Below are 20090 nucleotides of genomic sequence, written 5' to 3'. Positions count from 1 at the left end.
AGAGAGTGATAAGGTCTCCCCCTCAGCCTCCTTTTCTCCAGGCTAAACAACCCCAGTTCCAGCAGCCGCTCCTCATAAGACTTGTTCTCTAGATCCCTCACCAGCTTTGTTGCCCTTCTCTGGACACACTCCAGAATCTCAACGTCTTATATTACATTTCACAGAAAGACAGCATACAAAAATTAGTAACAAAGAGCGCTGACAGTGAAAACTGCTGAACATGTAAAATGTCATGCAAGAAATCATGTTTTGTAAATCTAACATAATTTACCAGATTGGTTTCCATGGATAGTTCACAGGGATGGTCTCTTTTGCAACTAAATTAGCAAACTCCTGTTTTCTATTACCTTCCTATGTAGTCCAGTTTCTATACTTTGAAGTTCTTCACATTTGTTCAGCTGCTTACTATCACATCCACCTTCCGACATGCAAAAATTCTGAAACTCTCAAAAGTCATGGATTTTATTTTTTTTTAAATAAACATTCAGATCAACCTATTTATGGCTCCCATGACAGCCACAACAAAAATCCAGACCTAACCATAGATTAAGATTTTGGAATAGGTCACAGCAGGTGTTTCACTCAAATTGGAATTGTGATATTTACATACTCTCAATCCTGTTTATCAACAAGACAAATAATTTACAAATTCATGTGGACCTTTTGCAGCTTCTCACCCTCACTCAAGATCAGCAGTAGGCACTACAGAGCGCAATGTACAGAAGTTCCCATGGCATACAGTCACTTTGGCATGGGGTTAAACACGGAGCAATAAAGGACTCTGCACCTGTCTGGGGACATGAATGGAGATTTCTGCTGTCAAGCCAAGGCATCTCTTAGGCAATAAATATAGTGGGGCTGATTTTTCCCCAGATAAAGAGGGGTTTACACTGGCATAATTACTTTTACTAAATTTACTGCAGATTTATTCATAAGTGAATGGCAAATAGGCCCAATATTTCTTTCATATATTAAAGGTTACACAATGTTATGCCATTTGTCTTTTTAATTTCCAAGAACTGCTTTACTCCATTCTCTTTATTTCACTTTGGTCTTAGCACTGTGCCTGGCTAGGCGTTAAAAATTAAAGTCAGGTGTGCTAGAAGGAAGTGAATTAGATTCAGATTCCATTCTAAAGTTGGATTTATATTACTTATATTCAAACATACCACTGCTGATTCTACCACCAAGAAATACATACTACTTGGCAACAAGAAAATTATCAAAGCAATCTGACCAAATTGGCACCACTAGCTCTGGCTACATCTGGTAACAATAATATGAAGGGAGAACTATGAAGATAACAATTCTCATTTATTGTTACCATTAAAATTATCTGCATGCGTACCCTTAAGTCTATGAACTTCATGCTTTCATAAAGCCAGTAAGAGCTCCACACAGAGGTGAGGGGTGATGCTTTTCCAAAAGTGATAAAATATCCAATTTACTAAGGTATTAGTCTCTAGTCACAGACTGCTCAGTCAGACAGACAGCAACGGAATACCACCAGGAAAGCATGACTGCCAACATCAAGGAGCTCTAGCAATGCATAAATTAAGGTGTTTGATTTTATGCCAACAAAAGAGTAGAAATTTAATATACTACAAAATTGGTAAAAACCAACTGCTAATGCATAAGTCTACTTTTTATATTTATTAGGAAATGTCTCTTTTTATTTCCAGATATAACAAACTTGGATATACATTAGGTCAAGTTGCAGATCAACTGTAACTGCCTATCCTAGCAAGGAGATGAACAAGGGCAATGGGATCTACTTTTGCATTTCAGGGTAATGTCAGGATGGTTTAGCACATTAACAAGTTATTCAGTCACTATGTTGCTAAATATTTCACGCACAAGACTATGACAAAAACATTAATTTTTCAGTTAAAATAGGCTAAAAATCATACATAAAAATCTACCATTTCTGAATCATTCAAGATTTAAAATGGTCTTCTCATGGATTTTACTGTATACAATTAACAAGCTGATGAACTTATTTTCCTAGGAATCATTTCCTGAAACTATGATTCACCATTTTCTAGCCATTTTTAGCCGAAATACACTAGAAAGGAATAAGCATCAATAATAAAAATCTGGTAGCAACACGTTTGAAACAGCATACTATAACATACAAAATCATATGGACAATTTATTTAGATTCAAAATTTATCATTATACTTTGCAAACAGGCAACGTTAGTAAATTTTGACCTGTGTCTGAGACTGTTTTATTACAACAAATTCCAGTATGAATGGTTCATTGGTTCAAATGAAAACAAATAAATAATATCCAAATATTTTGTTTGCTTAAATTTGTAAATAACATCCTCATTTTACCCAAGCTGGAAGTAATTACAACTTTGAAATACTTCTAGTATGAACAAAAATCTCCCACCCACAGTTGCACCCTCTGTGCACATAGCAGTAAGTACATATAACATCTCCAAATACACTAGCCTGACAAGATGCGTGGTTTCCAGCTCCACAAAGGATTATGTTGAAGGTGACAACTTGTGTATCCCAAAGGAAAAAGATGAATTAAACATCTCTACCAGTATTGGTGTAATCATAGTTATGCTGTGTAACAAAATACAATATACAGAATAAAACAACTGTTGCTTTAGTTAAAGTATTACTTGGCAACACATTCCCAGCTCACCACCCTATACATTCTGAAGCTACAGCTATGGTTTTGAGATACATGTATTAACTCTGCTACAGAATATGTCTAAAATGGTAATCTAATCCAGCAGATCTAAATTCTGGAGCCTGGCAGAAAGTACTTCCTATACTCGGTTACAACACGCTCAGAGAAAAGGCTACTGATTTAGAGAGGCAGCTACAGCGTGTTCCTGTGACTCCCCCTTTTCAGTGTCTGTGTCAGCCAGAGCGGGTGAGAAGCCACCCAGCCTCCTTCCTCCCTACCACAAATCAGTCACCTGGAGCTCAGAGCTTGATAGAGTTTTCAAGAAAAAGATTAGCATGTAAATAAGGCATACAAGCCTTTTGGGTCTGTGCAAAACTTTGTTCCATGGGCTACCTTCTGAAGGATCTGGTTTTGTGTCATTTAAATGAGTTGTCAAGGATTCAATGGTAAACAGCTGGCAGGTATAAAGCCAGCTGAATCTGTCACCTTGAGATAGGAAAGACACAGCTCCAGGAGCAGTGAATCACATGAATACACACTCTCCTTTAAGTTAGCAGCTGAACATTCAAAAAAAGTCATGACTTGATTGTGAATATATCTCACTAGAGAAAAGGCATAGCAGCCTCTGCATTTAAAAAACTGTCATTTTGTTTTTTTCTTAAAGATATGGTGTTTGTTACTGAGTTTTCAATTTTCATTTGGAAATAACACTAATAGTCAATGCAAATAAATACCTAAAGATACTTTAGCTGAAAATTGCCAGATACAGTTTTTCCAAAACTAATCCAATTATTACTTCAGTTTAAGAAATGATCCAAAAATTACTCAGAAAAACTCTCCATTTGTTTACAAATGACAAGTATTTTTTTGCCATTCTAAATACAATTGTCCTGTCAATGTTCTAAGAGAAAAATCAATAGCATTTAAGAAGTTAATTCATTTTGGTCTTTTAATTGGAGATATTATTAGCTTTAAGCATCTTCGGACTTTCTGTTGTAACTTTCATTTAGCAGGCAGTTGTGAAAAAATGACTATTTCATGGCTTGAGGGGGAAGTTGGGAGTTGGTGGCTTTTTTTGGAGCATAGGTTGAAAACCTGAAGCAAACAACAAAATTATCTGACTTCAGTGAAAGTAGGATTCACGTGACCTCAGCATACAATACAGCATCTGAACACATGGGAAAACAGCAGTATACCTCTCTAATGTAAAATTATTCTCAATTACATTTTTAACGCTCTCTCTTTATCATTTTTCATTCCAATCAGCAAGCTTCTATTATTCTATTATTCTTTCTTGGAAGACAATGTCACAGACAAATATATTTCTTCTCTTAAGCAATTCTGATTCTCCCTCGTTCTTTTTCAGATATATAAGCAGTCATCCACTTCCCTAAAGAATTCATTTGTGGTGTTCTGCATCTCCCAAATAAGACAACCTCTACTTTCTTTTTGCCCAGTCACACTATACGTAATTTAGCTCATTCACACTGCAAAAGAAATTTCCTCCAATTCTATTGAAAAGAAAATAGTACTCTTCACACAGCTTAAAATTCCCAGCATGCGAGTTGGCTGCTTTCTTAACATGATTAAAACTTAGGATCTTATTTAAAGATAACTTTGTTAATTAGTATTGACATTTCAGAGCCAAATGGCAGCTTCCTTCCTCACCAATAGCACTGATGTCACACTAGCAGTATGAAACCCTCACGTAAGTATCTCATTAAGCTCAGTCCTGCTTTGCCAATGGAATACTGTTTTTAAGAGTATTTCTGTATGCTGCGTATAACCTGAGTTGAACTATTCAAGTCTCTTCATTTGAGCTGTGTGTGAAGAATCCTCTCAAAACTAGCTTGTATAACTTGATCTGGAATAACTTATGCTATTTACACTTCAGGATTTATCTCTAAAATTCTAAATACATGTGATCTACACATATACATTTACTATTTCCCAAAAAGTGATTGTTTTTTAGTTCTCACATATATTGCACCACATATTGTGAATCTTATAACTGATTACCTCCTTTCTCTCTATATAACTACACTTAGAAAGTTAATAATGTATATAATAACATTATCAGACTACTCTGCGAAAAAGTGTATAGACATGACAGCATCTCTTCACACCACGCATTGCTTATTTCAGCCTATTTCTTCAAATAACTAGTACTTTTTTCACTTTCACAAACAATTTCTCACCCTATAGCTCCCAAAGGAATTAAATGATATAACCAAAATGCTCAGTTTTCCATACATGGCATACAAAGGCAGCCAAATTATTATTTTTTAATTTTACAATTTTAAAATACAAGTAGGATTTTCAAACATAAAAAAAAAAAAAAAAAAGGTTCCTGTGTTACCTCTTCAGAGATATATATTACTGGTACGTGAACCAGACTAGGTTGACCAACTCCAGTTTCATCCTGTTTCTTGAAAAACTGCATACACATTGCTTCTTGTAATATTTTCTGACAAGTAAGTGAAGGCAATCCCGAAGAATAGATGCTTCCACCTCATATTGGGGTAATAATTACTGTAAACTAAGACATGCTTGCAGTTTCAGCTATTTATACTGAAAACCAGTGATGCTTCTGAATTCTTCCAAACACCTGGTACCAAACATCTCCAGCCATTTCATGAATTTGTCAGCTGCCATTGATAAAGAGGAGACCTGCTTAGACACAATTATTACGAGCAGATCTGCAAACAACTTTAACACCAAGACCAGGTGCAGTCAATATTTCTTCACTTACTTGAGAGTCCATGATTTACAATATACCCAATATTCAAAAAATACCATGTTTACAGAACTGGCATTAGATAAAACAGTTTTTAGATTTTGTAATCTCATGAAACTTCATTTGAGTGATTTTCTCCTATAAAGATAAGTGCTTACTTTCAAGCAGGTCAGTAAGCAGAAGCGTGTAATCCAACTATTCTCCTTTTGAAGTGTAGACTTGAACAAAAGCAGCAGTAATGAGCAGGTCAGCAGGAGTGAGGGGGAACAAACAAAATGCTGGGCTTTTAGCTTCAGCGGGTAGCAAATTCATTGGAAAAGACAGTAGATTCAATCACAGTTTGGAAAAAATTATAGTGATTGGGGATTTCAAGGTGCAAGGACTTACCTAAACACGTAGCTATGGTTTTAGGCTGGATGATCATTCAGGTTGGGTTCACTAAGTGAACCTATATAAAGTCACATATTTTTAGTGACCTTTTATAATCTGTAAAAACTTAGAAGTGTAATGTGTTACAAAGAATGGGAAATTAAAGCAGCTAAAGGAAAGTGAAAATGATCACTGCCTCTGATCTTAATGACATTGTTCTCACTGTCTCAGTGTACAAGCACCCAAGCAGCCACACTGGTTAGGCTTAAGATTTTTCTGCATTTATTTAGATAGCCTTGATGTGTACCACATGCAGATTTTATGCATCCCAGGGCTGCATTTTATTGTGCAGAATCATTGAGGATCCTTTTTTTTTTTTCTACAATGTATTGGGGTCAATAACACTACCACCCTGGATGAACAATTGGATATATTTAGTTCAATCTCACTTTCAGACTGCCTTACCTGAATAACATAACATGATTTGGCAAAGCTGCAAGCATAAGCAGCCAAAGTACCACTTTCTAATACTCAGTACACTGGATGCTGTATCCTTAAAGTGAGCATATATTATTAGAAGAAACATTTCTTAATGTAATACACAAATCAATAGTCACCATAGCAGCTTTGAAACATCAAAACTTTCATGTTACACCAGAATGACTTCCTAACTTTTTTTAGCAATACTGGCAATCTGCAGTCAGAACATTGGTCTGTTTTACAGAACAACTAATTAGTTCAGAATTTGTTGCCTCTCTCCAGAAATACAATAGAATTCTGATTTGGCGATTGCAAAACCTCAGTTCACATAACAGTCTATTTACAGTGTTCTGATAGAAACGTGCTGCCAACTGATTAAACCATGGAAAAAAATCAAAGGCATCTTCTATCAGCAATGTGCTTGCACTTTCTACTTGTTAAGATCAAACAAAAGAAATTGGTCTCTTAGGTCTTCCTGGACCATTCTGGATTCAGAAGTTTCGATTTCAGTGGCATTCTCAGCCAGAATTCCTGCATCAAGCAATAATATTGATGCAAATTTCTAAGCACAAGAGTAGCACTCATTTGTCTACGCTAGTATACTCCTAATCTGACTGTATGTAAATTTCCTCTTTTTCAGAAGACAGCTAACAGTAATGCATACAACTAATTGAACAACGCATTTTAATTTAACATGAACTGGACAATATTACCTAGTGTGCAGAGTCCAGTCACTCCAAGTACAGATTCCAATTATTACATGAGAACTAAGACTTTATGACATTTCCTACAAATGCTAATTAGCTGCTAGGTTAGAGCCCTCAGTCATGTAGCACTTCATCAATCACAAAGCTTAAACTATTAAAGATGGAAACTGCAATATATATTTTACATGAAAAGTTATGTTGCAAGTCAAAGTAGAATATTATATTAGCCCCCTTTACGTGGTGTTCTTTTATAATAGTCCCCACAAAAGAATTTCCACAAGCTGTTGTCCTAATATGATCCAGGTCTACATCCTCCACCCTGTTCTTGTCTCAACAGCTACTGTTTTCAACACCGAGACTCATATTCAGAGTATGGTTGTTTTTAAAATATCTGCAGATTCCTAGAGGACAAAACATACCAGGTATAGCCACTGTATGAAAGAGAAAATTTGGGAGCAAAAAGGGACATGAAAGAATCATCATCCAGTTCAGCACTTTTGCCCTTCAGCCATACTCATAGAACTCACATGTTCTGGTAAGAAATACATAAAGATTTCTGAGGTCTGCTCCTCTGCATGCTAAACTGACAGATATGAGGTGTAAGACTAGCTTTGCCAGGTTAAACAAGACTATTAAAACAGCATACCCAACTTTACTGGCACTAAAAATGGAACAGCGGTGCCAAAGATTCTAAAAGAAAGAAATATTTAGTAATATTGCACCTCTGACATTGACATAAGTTTATTATTACTCCATGCCAATCTACCTTGATCCAAATCCTCTTAACGCATGCTGTTCCAGTGCTGAGACTCTCTTAAGCCTGCAAATTACACTGAATAGTGTAGCGGTTATTCAATTTGGTCAAAAATTACACCAAAACCACTGCACGGAAAGACAATGCATCATTAATTTGTTATCTATCCCACTACTTTTTTCTGCAACGTGTTGCCTTATATGTATTCCTATGCCATCCTGTGGGACTCACCACAGCTCTTTTGTTGCCAATGTTTTTGTTTCTTCCACACCTTTGGTAGGGAGCCCTCAACAGAATCTGTCTTGTCCTTCAAGTATAAAAGCTATACAGAAAGGAGAAGAAATAATTCCAACTTCGAAAGGGAGCTTTCCTGGTTTTGGTTTGTCTCCTTCATATTTTTCAACATGGCAGGTAATAGTAATGTACACAGGAGAAATTGAGAATTAGAAATTGTGTCTTTCCAAGTTACATATTCCTTCCTACTCAGCTTCAGGTTATTACTGACAGAAACATTTTTGAGCACAATATACAAATTCTTCCTTCTTCAATTACTTGAATACAACCATTAAAACAAATACTATTTTAGGCTGAGTGAAGCACTTCAGACTGAGTGAAGCAAGATGTAGCCATTTATCTTGCATCATCAAGTGAAGCACTAAAATTCACAAGTTCTCATACCAAAACTAAATAAAAATACACAGATATAAAATTTGGCCCTGCATAGAACAAAGAAAATGGAGACAAGCATTATAATCTTACAGTCAGAAGAATCTAATGTCTCGAGAGAATTTAGGAAGAACTAGAAGCAATTCCTTCACTTTCAGGTGGGTTTTCTTGAGAGCAAGACGGCAAGCAGGGCACTTGTCCTGAAAGAAGATATGTAAAGGCAGGACAATCCACTAGAGGGCCCAGTAACTGTTTCATCTCCTAAGTGTGATATGAAACGGTCCATGTTGCTTTCCACCCACTGAATTCTCCACATATATGCACACGATGAGGACAAATTAATTTCTAAATGCTCAACACGCAAAGGCCGGCTGCTGTCACTTGAAGTGAAAACAACAGTGGAAGAAGTGGCTAAAAGGTCAGAAGGAGACGATGAGCAAAAACTGCAGGAATGCAAGAGGCACGTGCAATCCAGTGAAGGATAAAAGCATAATCAGATTCAAGTAAAGGATACAATTACTGCAATCTATATGTAATAAACACTTTTCCATCAAAATTCATTCTTATATATGGTTGCTATTGGAAAGGTATGTTGTCAAAATTGGAAAGAAAAGAGGTACATCAGACAATCTTTTTCTTAAAGCACAGCATCCACTACCAGAGTATCTGAAAATCCCTGAGAAGTGACTGTTCAAAAATATTACAATAAGAATACTACAGCGTTAGCAATTACTACTATGCATAGTCCAACATTCTTCTGAAATATCTCATGACTGAATGAACAATCTGCCTATGTCAAAGAACATAAATACTCTATGAGGTATGAACGTCCTGGGACACATAACTTCATGTAGTGAGGATAAAATTATCTAGAACAGAAAGGTACTAATGCCAGGCAAGCTTCTTGGAAAAAAAAAAAAAAAAAAAAAAAAGTAGACGGACACTGAACATCTTCCTTTCTACATGCAAGTATCGTGGTCCAGAAATGAGATTACATTTGCTGCTAAGGATGCTGGGATGCTCAAGGAGGCTAACCATGAGAAGTCATGATCTAATAAGCACTAACAAAATTAATTTGAACACTTGGATTAACTAGACAAGTAGATTATTTATTTTTTTCCAGGTGAATTTATAAGCCTGGATTTGCATTTGTGACATAAAGAATTTCCTACTTCAGAATTGTACACTAAACATATAAAAAGTAAACAGTGAAAGGATCCTTTATAGTATCATACTCCAAATGTATTTAAATAATGGGGTGAATAGAGCAGGATGATATTTCAATCAAATTTTTCTCTAGTCAAGTTATCTGTGAATGAATTTATCTCCAAACACATTGGAAGCAAGGCACAACTAAAAATAATGATCCAAAGCTGAAAATGTGACCTAAGGGTAATTTTTAAAGTGTATTTTCCAAATATTATATTCTTTTCCTATTAAAAAATAATGGTGTAATGGTGATCTGATATTATCATTTTGGGGCATGCTAAAATCTATATATTAAGATCATGTAGTTATTAAAAATGCTTCAGAGAAGCAAATCTATGCATAACTTTTAAGTGATGTAAATGATTTATTTTTCTTTTTTTTTTAAAGTAATCATCATAATTCATTTTTCTCTAAGTGAACCCAGTATTAGCCCATAGCAGAAAAACTGAACTTCAGAAGTCCCCTGATGAAGCATATTTACCAGAATAAAAACCTCAAAAAAAAAATCAGGTGCTACTTCCAGTTTTAAAGAATCAGTTTAGTACTAAATTTGATTTTGCACCCAGCAGTTAGCAGGATTTATTTATCACACTGTATACTAGAGCTCACGAGGCTATAACATGTTTACTCTATGATTAAGTGAAGAGAGAGCGCGCAGTTTGAGAGTGCCTATTTTCATTAAGAAGCAGGTGCAAAAGAGGCAAGACCATCTGCAAGCTCTAATAAAAGAGCCACGATATATTAAAACCAGAAAAACCCACTATGTTGCATATTTCTGAAAACATAGCCATGACAGATAGCGCTGACAGCTCTGTGATAAGTTATATTCATCACACAATTTTGATCACTGAATCCACATTCCGCCCTCCTACTGATCCATTTCCTCAAGATCTAAATACAACACCAACTGTAAATCATCGGTTTGTTTGGTTGTTTTTTTTTAAGAATACAAACCAAAAGAAAAGATACATTCTTTTCTTCAAAATTCTCAAGTGATGTCCAAAGCTAATTAGCATTCAGCACAGGATAAAAGGCTTGAAGTTTGCTATCTTTACATCATCAGCATTTCTAACAAGGCAAATATTCAGAAATAAGATTAAAGGGGATGAGTACATATGGTCCAGATTTGATAGGCCTTATTTCCTGAGCCTGAAAAAGCAGTCTTCTCCGTTTCTGGAAAATAAGGACTTGGCTTTCTAAAGACTGTATTTAACCACTTGCAGACAGAAGCACAGCTAGAAGACCATGTGAGCCCTATATGAATCCTGGAGGAAAACCACAGTAACATGAACTACCTATGTAATAATAGAGAGTAAAGAGTAGACATTCTTTGACTGGCTGTAAAAGGAGGGGAGAAGTAACAGTAAAATGTATTTCATGCCAGGAACTTTTTCTCCGTTTATCTGTATGCTCACAAGTGCATTTTTATATAATAAAAAGTGATACACCCGGAACATACCTGCTAGCATAAATACTTTCGTGAGTGTGAGAAAAAGGATACGGTAAATAAACACTCTACTACTGTACACAAAACCCTTGCAGAGCTGCCTTTCCAGGAAATTCCCTCCCCACTCCCCCAACTGGAAACTATAATGATTAAGTCCAACTTCCCAAAGAGAATAAATGCAGTTAGCTAAATTTGTGGAAAATTAGAAACAAGACTAATAGGGCTGTTTGGAGACAGCCTCCCTTCTTCATGTCTTTAGCTCACGGGAAAACCAGATAATTGACTTAATTTAGGTTCCTTCCCCACTCCCCTCTTCCCCCCCCCCCAAAAAAAATTCTTTAAAGGAAAAAAAGCAGTATCCTAATCTTTTAACAGTCCTGCTTGTTTTATTTACATTATTTGGAAAGAGTAATAATCAGTAAGGATAATGGAATCCCTCATGTTGAGGAATAATAAACCAACTTTCATTAACTCCAATGATTTTGTGGAAACTGCAGTACCTTATATTTTTGCGATATAATATAATTAAGAAATTTACTATAAAAACGACTCCATGGAAAACAGTAGCACATATTTTATATTAGAGAAGTACTTGACTATTACAGATTTACTTCTTGCATTTTTTTAACATATTAAAAGTAATACATTATAAGAAATATATTTCATTTAAATGTGCCTCAAAAGTTTTACAACATATCCTTTCATAAGCGATCTTACCTTTTTTTGAAGTACATTAATTTTTCTTTCTTTTACTTCCAACATGTCTTTCATATCTCGAATCTCTCCAGCCAGGGTTCCCTTCTCTTCTGTGAGGTCTTGAAGTTGTTTTGTTTTTTTATTCAGAAAGGTTTCTTTTTCTTCCAGTCGTAACCGCAAGGCATCAACCTACAGTAAGTAAATCAAATATATTTAGGTTTCAGTGAAGATCGTTCACATATTTTATTTACTTTTTCTAATCCCCTTTTTCTTTGTCACTTCACAAGAAATGTTTTATTTCTTTTTTTATGTAGATTTTCCAACTTTATCTCGGACTAAGAGATTCTTGTACTTGTTAAAAGGCAATAAAAAATGAAAGCACTTTTAGCACCAACACATGAATAGAAAACGTAGAATAGTCAAAACATGAACTAGCATTAAAATAGTGCTAACTTGACAAATGCATAACGGATTAAAAAAACCCAACATCTTGACTTATTAAATATATCTCATTGAAAATAGTGTTCTGTAATCTGTATTTAATTTGCCTATTAAAGCCATGAAGTGGGCAATCAGATACTACAGTCACTAGGCAGGTTTGGGCACAGATGAGTAATCTAGAAACAGAATTACTTAAGACAGACATGGCAAATAGGGAAGTAATAAGGTTCTTCACTTTTCTCCAGTGTATATCACATAAGTCTCTTAACAAACAGGCCTTACTGTTCTTTTCTGTAGTAAGCACAAATCCCTGTCAACCAAAATAAGGGATATTCCAAGGATTTTCCTACACAGAAATATATTTAGAAAGAACTTCATCAAATTGCTCTGCATATCATAACTGCTTTTTTTCCTTTAGAAACCCTAAAAAAAAAAAAAAAAAAAAAAAAAAAAGTATTCTAACATCCCTGAAGGTATATGTAGCCTCGATTTTCTCATTTCTTGCTGTATAAATGCCCAAGCATGCAATTTTATTATTCTCTTAACGCAATTCAAGCAGTTGTCAAATTATGGCCAGACAAACACTTGCTGGTGGTCTGGAAAAAATCCATAGATCACTTGGCACTGGTTACTATTTGTATACTTTTGTTTCTAGAAGCAGCTCTACTGCTAATTGCAATTAAAAGCTTGGGTACTTATAGCAGCTTTTTGAAATAAGGAGGAAAAATAGTCGTCTCTCCTCCATTACAAGAGGGGGACAGGGGTAAGCAGCAGCCACCTTCAAGGACAGCAGAATAAATACTATCATCAGTAAAGAGAAAAACATTTGGTGAAGCAAGGAACAAAGTGGCAAGCAAAAGGAAAGTTTAAATGACAGGGTACCTGTTCAAGGAAATGGAAAAGGAGGGAACTGGCTCTTTGGGGAGTATAATCAGGAAACAAGATAGTATGCACAATGTGAATAGACAGACATGGCCCCAGCAGTAGGCATAAGCACATGGACCCAGGTGGAAACATACAAAAAATGTCAAAACGGGGGGGGAGAAACAAAGAGCTAGACAGGAAAGCAACTTTTTTCATATAAGATATAACAATCCTACTTCACAGCATCAAATTCCTAGTACCTTTTTTAGTAACACCTTTCTACATAAGCACTGCCTAGAGTAGTTACCACAAGGTAAATATGATTCCAAATGGAAAAGGTGTTATGCTTCATACTGTGAAGAGAAAAGGAAGCAGTCACTGTCGAGATGTTCACTGATACAGTGAACATTAGAAATTCTTTCAAAAAGGTATTCAAAGTAAGAGATCTTGTCACGGCTGCCTTAAATTAAAATATAATAATGGAATGGAATAAAGCAAACAGTTAAGTGGTCTTACAATGATGTGATGGTGAGGTGGACCTGAAGCCACAAGGTGAAATTGTAAGCAAAATGTAGAGCTGGAAAATGAAGTTTTGCAAGTTTTACTGGTGCAGCTTTTTATATAGTAGAGAAGAACAAAACAATTAGGAATCAATACTGCAATAATTCAAGAATACAAAGATACTGACTGTAGAATGTAGGGGGTTCAAAATATGATGCATGTATTCTTTGCTGACCTTGATAATTAGCAAAATGAAAAATTATACCTTTCACGGAAATGGAAAGAGCAAGTAACATTATTCCTGCAAGAATGTTTTAAAAATTGTATGGAAGGGTGAGCTAAGTTGAATAGACAAATAAGGAAGAATTGTAAAGGAAAAAAAAAAAAAAAACAACAGAAATCAAACTGAATTGGAATGTATCTCTCTAGTTTAAAATATTTATCAATTTGTCTAACCTAAAATATGATGGAGGGTGGAGGATGGAACTTAATTCATTAATGCCAAAGAATTACCCGTCACATAAATCCTACTCTCATTACCTTTCTAATAATAAGTATCTTTGTAATAAAATAGTAGACATCATTAAAGCAGCAGAATATGTTCAGGTTTAACCATCAGTACTGCAAGAGTTGTACCTTATATGCATTGGTCCCTTCAGCGAGCACTTCCACTAAATCATACTTGTTTCTAGATTCTGGTTCAGAAATGCAGTTACAAATGAATCACTGAGTAGCTCACAGGCAACACAGCACAAAACACTGGGTGGGGATATTTTGGGGGTAAAAACAGATTTCATCATATATCAAGGTTTTTTACAGACCAAAAGAGACACCTTTTTTTTTTTTTTTAATGTAAGCTTCATATTATTGAAGGCTAATCTATAAATAAAATAATACAAGAAAACATAATATACCCACAAAATTTTGTCAGCACTTTGAAATATCATAAGAGATCAACAAAACCAACCCACTGTTAGGGTTAAGCATTATGGAATCAATTCTGCGTTTCTTGTGCAGTCTCAAACTCCCAAATTCAAGCCTGGAGTATGGAAATCAAGGAGTTTATGCTTAGTGAAATATTTCAGTTTTCCAGAAGGATGGTTAACACATTGAAACTTAGAGTCCAGGAGAGGAGTTACTATAAATACTGCTACAGACCTACATCTACATCTGCCCTTCCACTCCACCCAGAGAGAAAGATGCTACGTAGAACAGGAAGCACACAGAAGTGGCAGCGTGGGCACAGAGAACTTTTGCAAGGTTTGCAAGCCATTAGAATAACATTATAATTTCATGCAAAGTAGAGAACTAGGATAAAAAAAGTGCAATCATTTGTCATTACAATGGCAGGTTTCTTTGATTAGAGGCTATTTGTCTGATACTGTTTTCTTCTGCAGCTCTGAAACCACGAAGCATTCACATTAAGTGGACCCACACAGGCTTCCTTTGGCTGCAAGGTATGCCACTGAGAAGACAAGGTTTGGACTGAAAATATATGATGTGGCAATCAAGAATAATTCTCCATCTACAAGAGAGCTGCAGGAAGTCAGGGAAGTGTGAAATTTTAGGTTCACTAATCCACATTTCAAACATACGAATGTCAGAAAATAAAGAACAAGGGTTTAAAGTTTACATTACGTAGAAATTCATACAGTTTATTCATAATAAAAATTCATAATAAAAGCTGGATGGAAGTAATTGAAAGGGCATAAGTGTTAGTTTAGCATTTTTAAGTGTCGCAGTTGGAATAGTCAGAAAAGGTCTTCTGTATTAAGCATTTTTTTTCCTAGTTAATCAGAATATCAGTAAAGGACAAAATCAGCAAATCTTATTTTTTTATTTATATTCTGAGGTTTGTAATACTAAATTTATTCATAGAAAAAGTATTTGCAATGCCATTTTAAAACTTGGTTTGGGACAAATTTAGATGATCCATTGGATCTCGCAATGCATGTTCTTCCTGCTCTTAAAATGGCTCATTGCTTTTCTATACGCTCAAAAAACAATTTATATTCTACTAGATTTATTTTATTTTTAAGACTTTTTTACAATATTACAGTAACAGGATCTTGCAGTTTGTAAGCAGTGTGCAATGAGATTCAAAGATGACTTCTTAAGTTAGAAAACAAGAAATAGTAGTAGCAGTAAACTTTCAGACCTCTTAATAGACATAAAAGACCCCATCTGAAACTCATTACCACATCTTCTTTATACTTAATCACTTATTTGCTCCGTGTCTGAAAGCAATCCCTTAAGTCAAATCACAAAAATCTCTGTTGAGCCTTTAAACTGCAGCTGAGAAGCTCATCATAACATTGCAGCAGGAGCTCAAAAAGGGGGTCTCTTCAGTCAGGCACTGCAAGTCTCATTTACCAACTGCCACTAGGCAGAAGCTTAATGCTTGAAGTCAAAGGGAGTTGAATGTGACTGGAGCCACTGATTAACAAAGCACTGATACCGTTCCCTAGTGATTGGGGTAACGCAGAGCTTCCACATGAGCTGATACAGTTCTGTTCCGCTTGGCTGAACCAGGCAGTTTCTGAGTCAATAGTCTTTTCTCCTCTACCCATCCAGTCCCATCTTAAGGGCCGAGCAGACAATTCTCACACTTCTTCACAAATTTCTTCCCACACACCCTGTCATCACGGCTGACTAGATTCAACTCGGGAATGAGGATTTGAGGCATATAAAACTTGGGAGCACAAGCAGGGCAGAGAGGATGAGCAGATGGCACTGAAGTCCAAGTCTGTAACTCACAACCTGTGTGGGAAAGGGAAGCAGAGCCCTGACCACTCCAGTTTTTCAGACCCCAATCCTGCCCCTCACACAGCGGTTAATTAAAGAGCACCACATGACTGAACCTTTCTGTGTTTCCTTTCACCACTAGCCAGCTCGTAACATGACTAATACGTTATTTCTATTCCCTAAACAAAGACGTAAATTCAATCTGGAGGTACAAGAGAAGTTCCATGGTGGTTTTCTTTCACACCAAAAAGAAATACACTCGGAACTCTGCAGCATAGCCGCAATCTCCATCTTTTCCCTTCACTGGTTAGCGTTCAGGCCAGCCACACGAAAACATTTAAGTTAGCACAAAGGTTAAGACCTTGACTGTGCCACAGAGTACCAGGCACCTAGTATTTCAGAGTTGTCTGGACTGACTCTAAATGCAGAAACAGATTGTTTTCTTGTTAATGCCATAAATAGATTACTCCACAAGCCTTCATGTAAACAGTTGACACTTTAGATCAATTCTTTCAGCTCCATGGTAACATTTTAACACTTATTAATGAACACTTGTGTTTGAGGTGAATTGCATTTTTCCATAAGAAATTGCACACGGACCTAAGATCTGAATCTATTTCGATGTAAGCAATATAACTTCTGCCTAGAACCCCACTTACCACAACAGACTGGTCTTAATATGAGACTATCTCAGTTTTCATTTAAGAATTTATTTCTAGCCTTGGTAGCTTCAAACAAAAGCTTAAAAGCATAACTGAAGTGCAGCTTCAATAGCACTGAGAAAAACGTTCAAAAAGATTTGAAATAGTCAGAGAAGCTCAAACCCAATCCCAGCAACCCCATTTCACACAAGGACAGTGCAAGCATTGGGAAGGAAAGAGTACAGCACATCCAACCACAGCCTTAGGTGGCAGATCTTCCGTTCCAGTCCCAGTGTCTCCAACCCCCACTCCTCCCTCTCCGGCAGGTGAGTGGTTCTGGCTTGTCCAGAGGCAGAGTCCACCCTCATTACTAACACAGAGAAAGAAAAGATGGGCTTACACCACATATTCTCTGTCAGGAACTCCGACACTTCCGTAACAGTCCATGATGTCACCTCCAAGCCATAAGAAATCCAACGTCATACTTAGGAGGTTAAACTGTCTTATTTCCCAGATCTTTCCCAATGAACTGTAGGTCAGCAAATGCTCTACTGTTTGAGCTAGAACTCGAGTTCCACAGAATTACGACAAAATTCCTTAAAGGAATTTTACCTTCCCGGTGAAACAGAAATCTTTCTCAAATATGATGAAAAGCAGCTAGTGACCTGGGTTACTGACACAGCATTTCCCATGTTTCAACCTGGATCACAGAGATTCACACTAATCTTTTGCAAACCACAGACTTTCCTATTCTTTTCCAAGACAATACCTTATTTGATGCTCTTTTTCCCCCCCTTTGTGCAGAAATATTTTAATCATTATATATTACAATTAAAGCCAAGTCCATGTGAGAGTTCAGACCAAAACCTTAACAATCAGAAAAGGATAATATTCATAGCACAGCATGGTTTTCAATGTGTCATCCTTTTCTCCTTACAAGTACAGGAAACAATTATCCCTAGTCTTCCTCCTCAGCAGCTATTTTTTGTAGAGCTCAAATGAAATTAACACCAATGTTTGGAAGAAAAAAAAAAATCTGCCAAATATATCTCTATTTTCTTACATCTCCTCAACCAGTGGCCAGATATCTTGAGACTGATGCAGCACAGCACTTTAATTCAAAAATCCACCTACTCAATGAAGCCCATGTATTTTGATAGAATAGCTTATATGATCCCCCAAACTAACAAACATGGCAAGGAGCCATTCTGAAATCAGTGCTCTATGTGATTTTTCAGAGAGGCAGAACTCTGAGCCAGTGCCAATCTGGGAGAGTGAATAGGCAACTTACACCATGTGTGGTCTTAGGTGTACAGATTTATTTTCTATTCACAGGAATGCAAATGTGGAGGTTTACAAGAACATCGCTTATGTCAGTCATTTTCTCCTTCCCTAAATTCTTTTTTCTGCATCCAGTAATCATGAACCAAGACTTTCACATTTCTCATAATGTGAAATAAAACTACCTCAGCCTGAACTGCATATGACCTTTTACGTGATATCTGTTTGGTGCTGAGCATGTATGACATCATTTTTTAAGTCAAATATGAACCTCCAGATAGTGTAAAACCAAAAAGCTGTTAAATCAGCTCCCCACCTTGTGGATGACAAGAAGCAGAATATACTACTTCACTGACAGCCAGGATGAATTTGCCAATATTAGAAATTATCTCTTCCCTGAAAATGGTAATGTGAAATCATATCTCCCAAAAATAATGAAACAATGAGGTATTCTAAATGGAGCATGCCAGTAGACCATGAGAAATGCCTGTCATTTTGTTACTCCTCCTTTTACGTCTATGGCATTTTAAATATAATATGAAAGGAAATTAAATATGGGTCACTTTACAGATTCAGATATATATTTTTATATTTGAAAGGATAAGGATTTCTGGTACACAAAAACCCTCTCTTTGGCTTTTCACTCAACACCATGTAATTTTAAGAGTCCTCGAATTATTTTTCCCAAGCTTTGGCAGTACATTTCCCAGTAAAACTTGGCAATCTGAAGAACACCATCATTTTCCAGAAAAATAAAGCAAAACCAGATCTGATAGCTAACACATAAAGCATTTCAAAGACCTTCGTCCCAGTAAATTGCTTTTTAATTTTGTCTAACTTCTTTTTCCTCAGCAACCACTTATTTCAACTATTTAATACGATAAACTCTGTCACTTGCTCTGGAAATACAGAACACGCTGCAAAAACTTCAGAATTGGGTTATACTTTAGAAAGAAAAGAAAAGTTCATTTGAGTGGCAAAAATTGCCAAATTCAAAGTTGAACTTTATTAATCTTCATGTCATCACCTGCCACTCATGACCAGCTCCAGTAGTGACGTCTATTTCTTAACGTTCCTTACTGTTAACTGTTTAACTTACATGGCATATTATATATATCATTTATGAAAGTGGTTTTAGTGTTATGGAGCTCCATGAGGAAGTAAAAAATAAAGAAGGACTACTGTGTTTCACTGTTAAGAATTATTTATTTTACCAGCATAAATAAATATATTTCAAGCAAAGGCTTGCCTGCATTTTTTTTTTTAAACTAATTCTGAATTTACTAGTCAAGCACTAAGTGTACTGTAGTACCTGGGGTAATAGAGAAGGCAAACTGTAACCCACTGTCAATCTCCCTCCTAATCCCACGTCTGTTCCAGCACAGACTGCAGTCAGTATTTGCCACTGCATCCAAGAGCCAGCCTTCTGCCCTTTTGTACTATCATTCTCTCCTTTCCTGATGAGCACCACAGGCTCCATGGGGCTGTTGACACTTTTCTGTGCTCCTGTTTGCTTTCTTAGTGCATTGTGCGGCCATCTTTAGAGAACCGCTTCAGTTAATCAAAAAACAAACATACTAAAGATCTTAATGCCTGTATTTATGCATATGTATGTACCTGGGGAAATGTAATATACTAAGTTTTGATTATGAAAACCAGTTTAAACCATGAAAAAAAGAGCTGTCACTTCAATTTTCTGTACAGAAGTACTGAGTTGTGAGGCCTCACATGGGCATTTTTGCAAATATGAGAACTAAGTTTACAAGTATAGAAAGGGTATCATGTGTCTTTAAAATGTCCCAACTCTCCACTTCAGAGCTAGTAAAAAAGCAATATCCTAAAATACAAGAATAAAATGAAAGTTATCCCCCCTTGTTATATTGGTCCCTCATTTTTCAGTCTG

General features: G+C 36.1%; 1 protein-coding gene across 1 annotated transcript in view; it reads right to left on the bottom strand.

The window, feature by feature from the left end:
* The window catches only part of ERC2 (ELKS/RAB6-interacting/CAST family member 2), a gene marked incomplete at both ends in the record, with an annotated part of 454823 nt that overhangs the window by 273126 nt on the left and 161607 nt on the right, over positions 1 to 20090 (bottom strand). The window contains one exon of the mRNA XM_082487881.1: positions 11736 to 11903. Within this exon, the coding sequence (XP_082344007.1) occupies positions 11736 to 11903 (168 nt within the window). The remainder of the gene's footprint in view (positions 1 to 11735; positions 11904 to 20090) is intronic.

The sequence above is a fragment of the Vanellus vanellus genome (assembly GCF_965231255.1).
Source record: "Vanellus vanellus genome assembly, chromosome: 9".
In the NCBI taxonomy this organism is placed as follows: Eukaryota; Metazoa; Chordata; class Aves; order Charadriiformes; family Charadriidae; genus Vanellus; species Vanellus vanellus.
The sequence above is the reverse complement of the archived record's forward strand: the minus strand, read 5'-3'. Positions and strand labels throughout refer to the sequence as shown.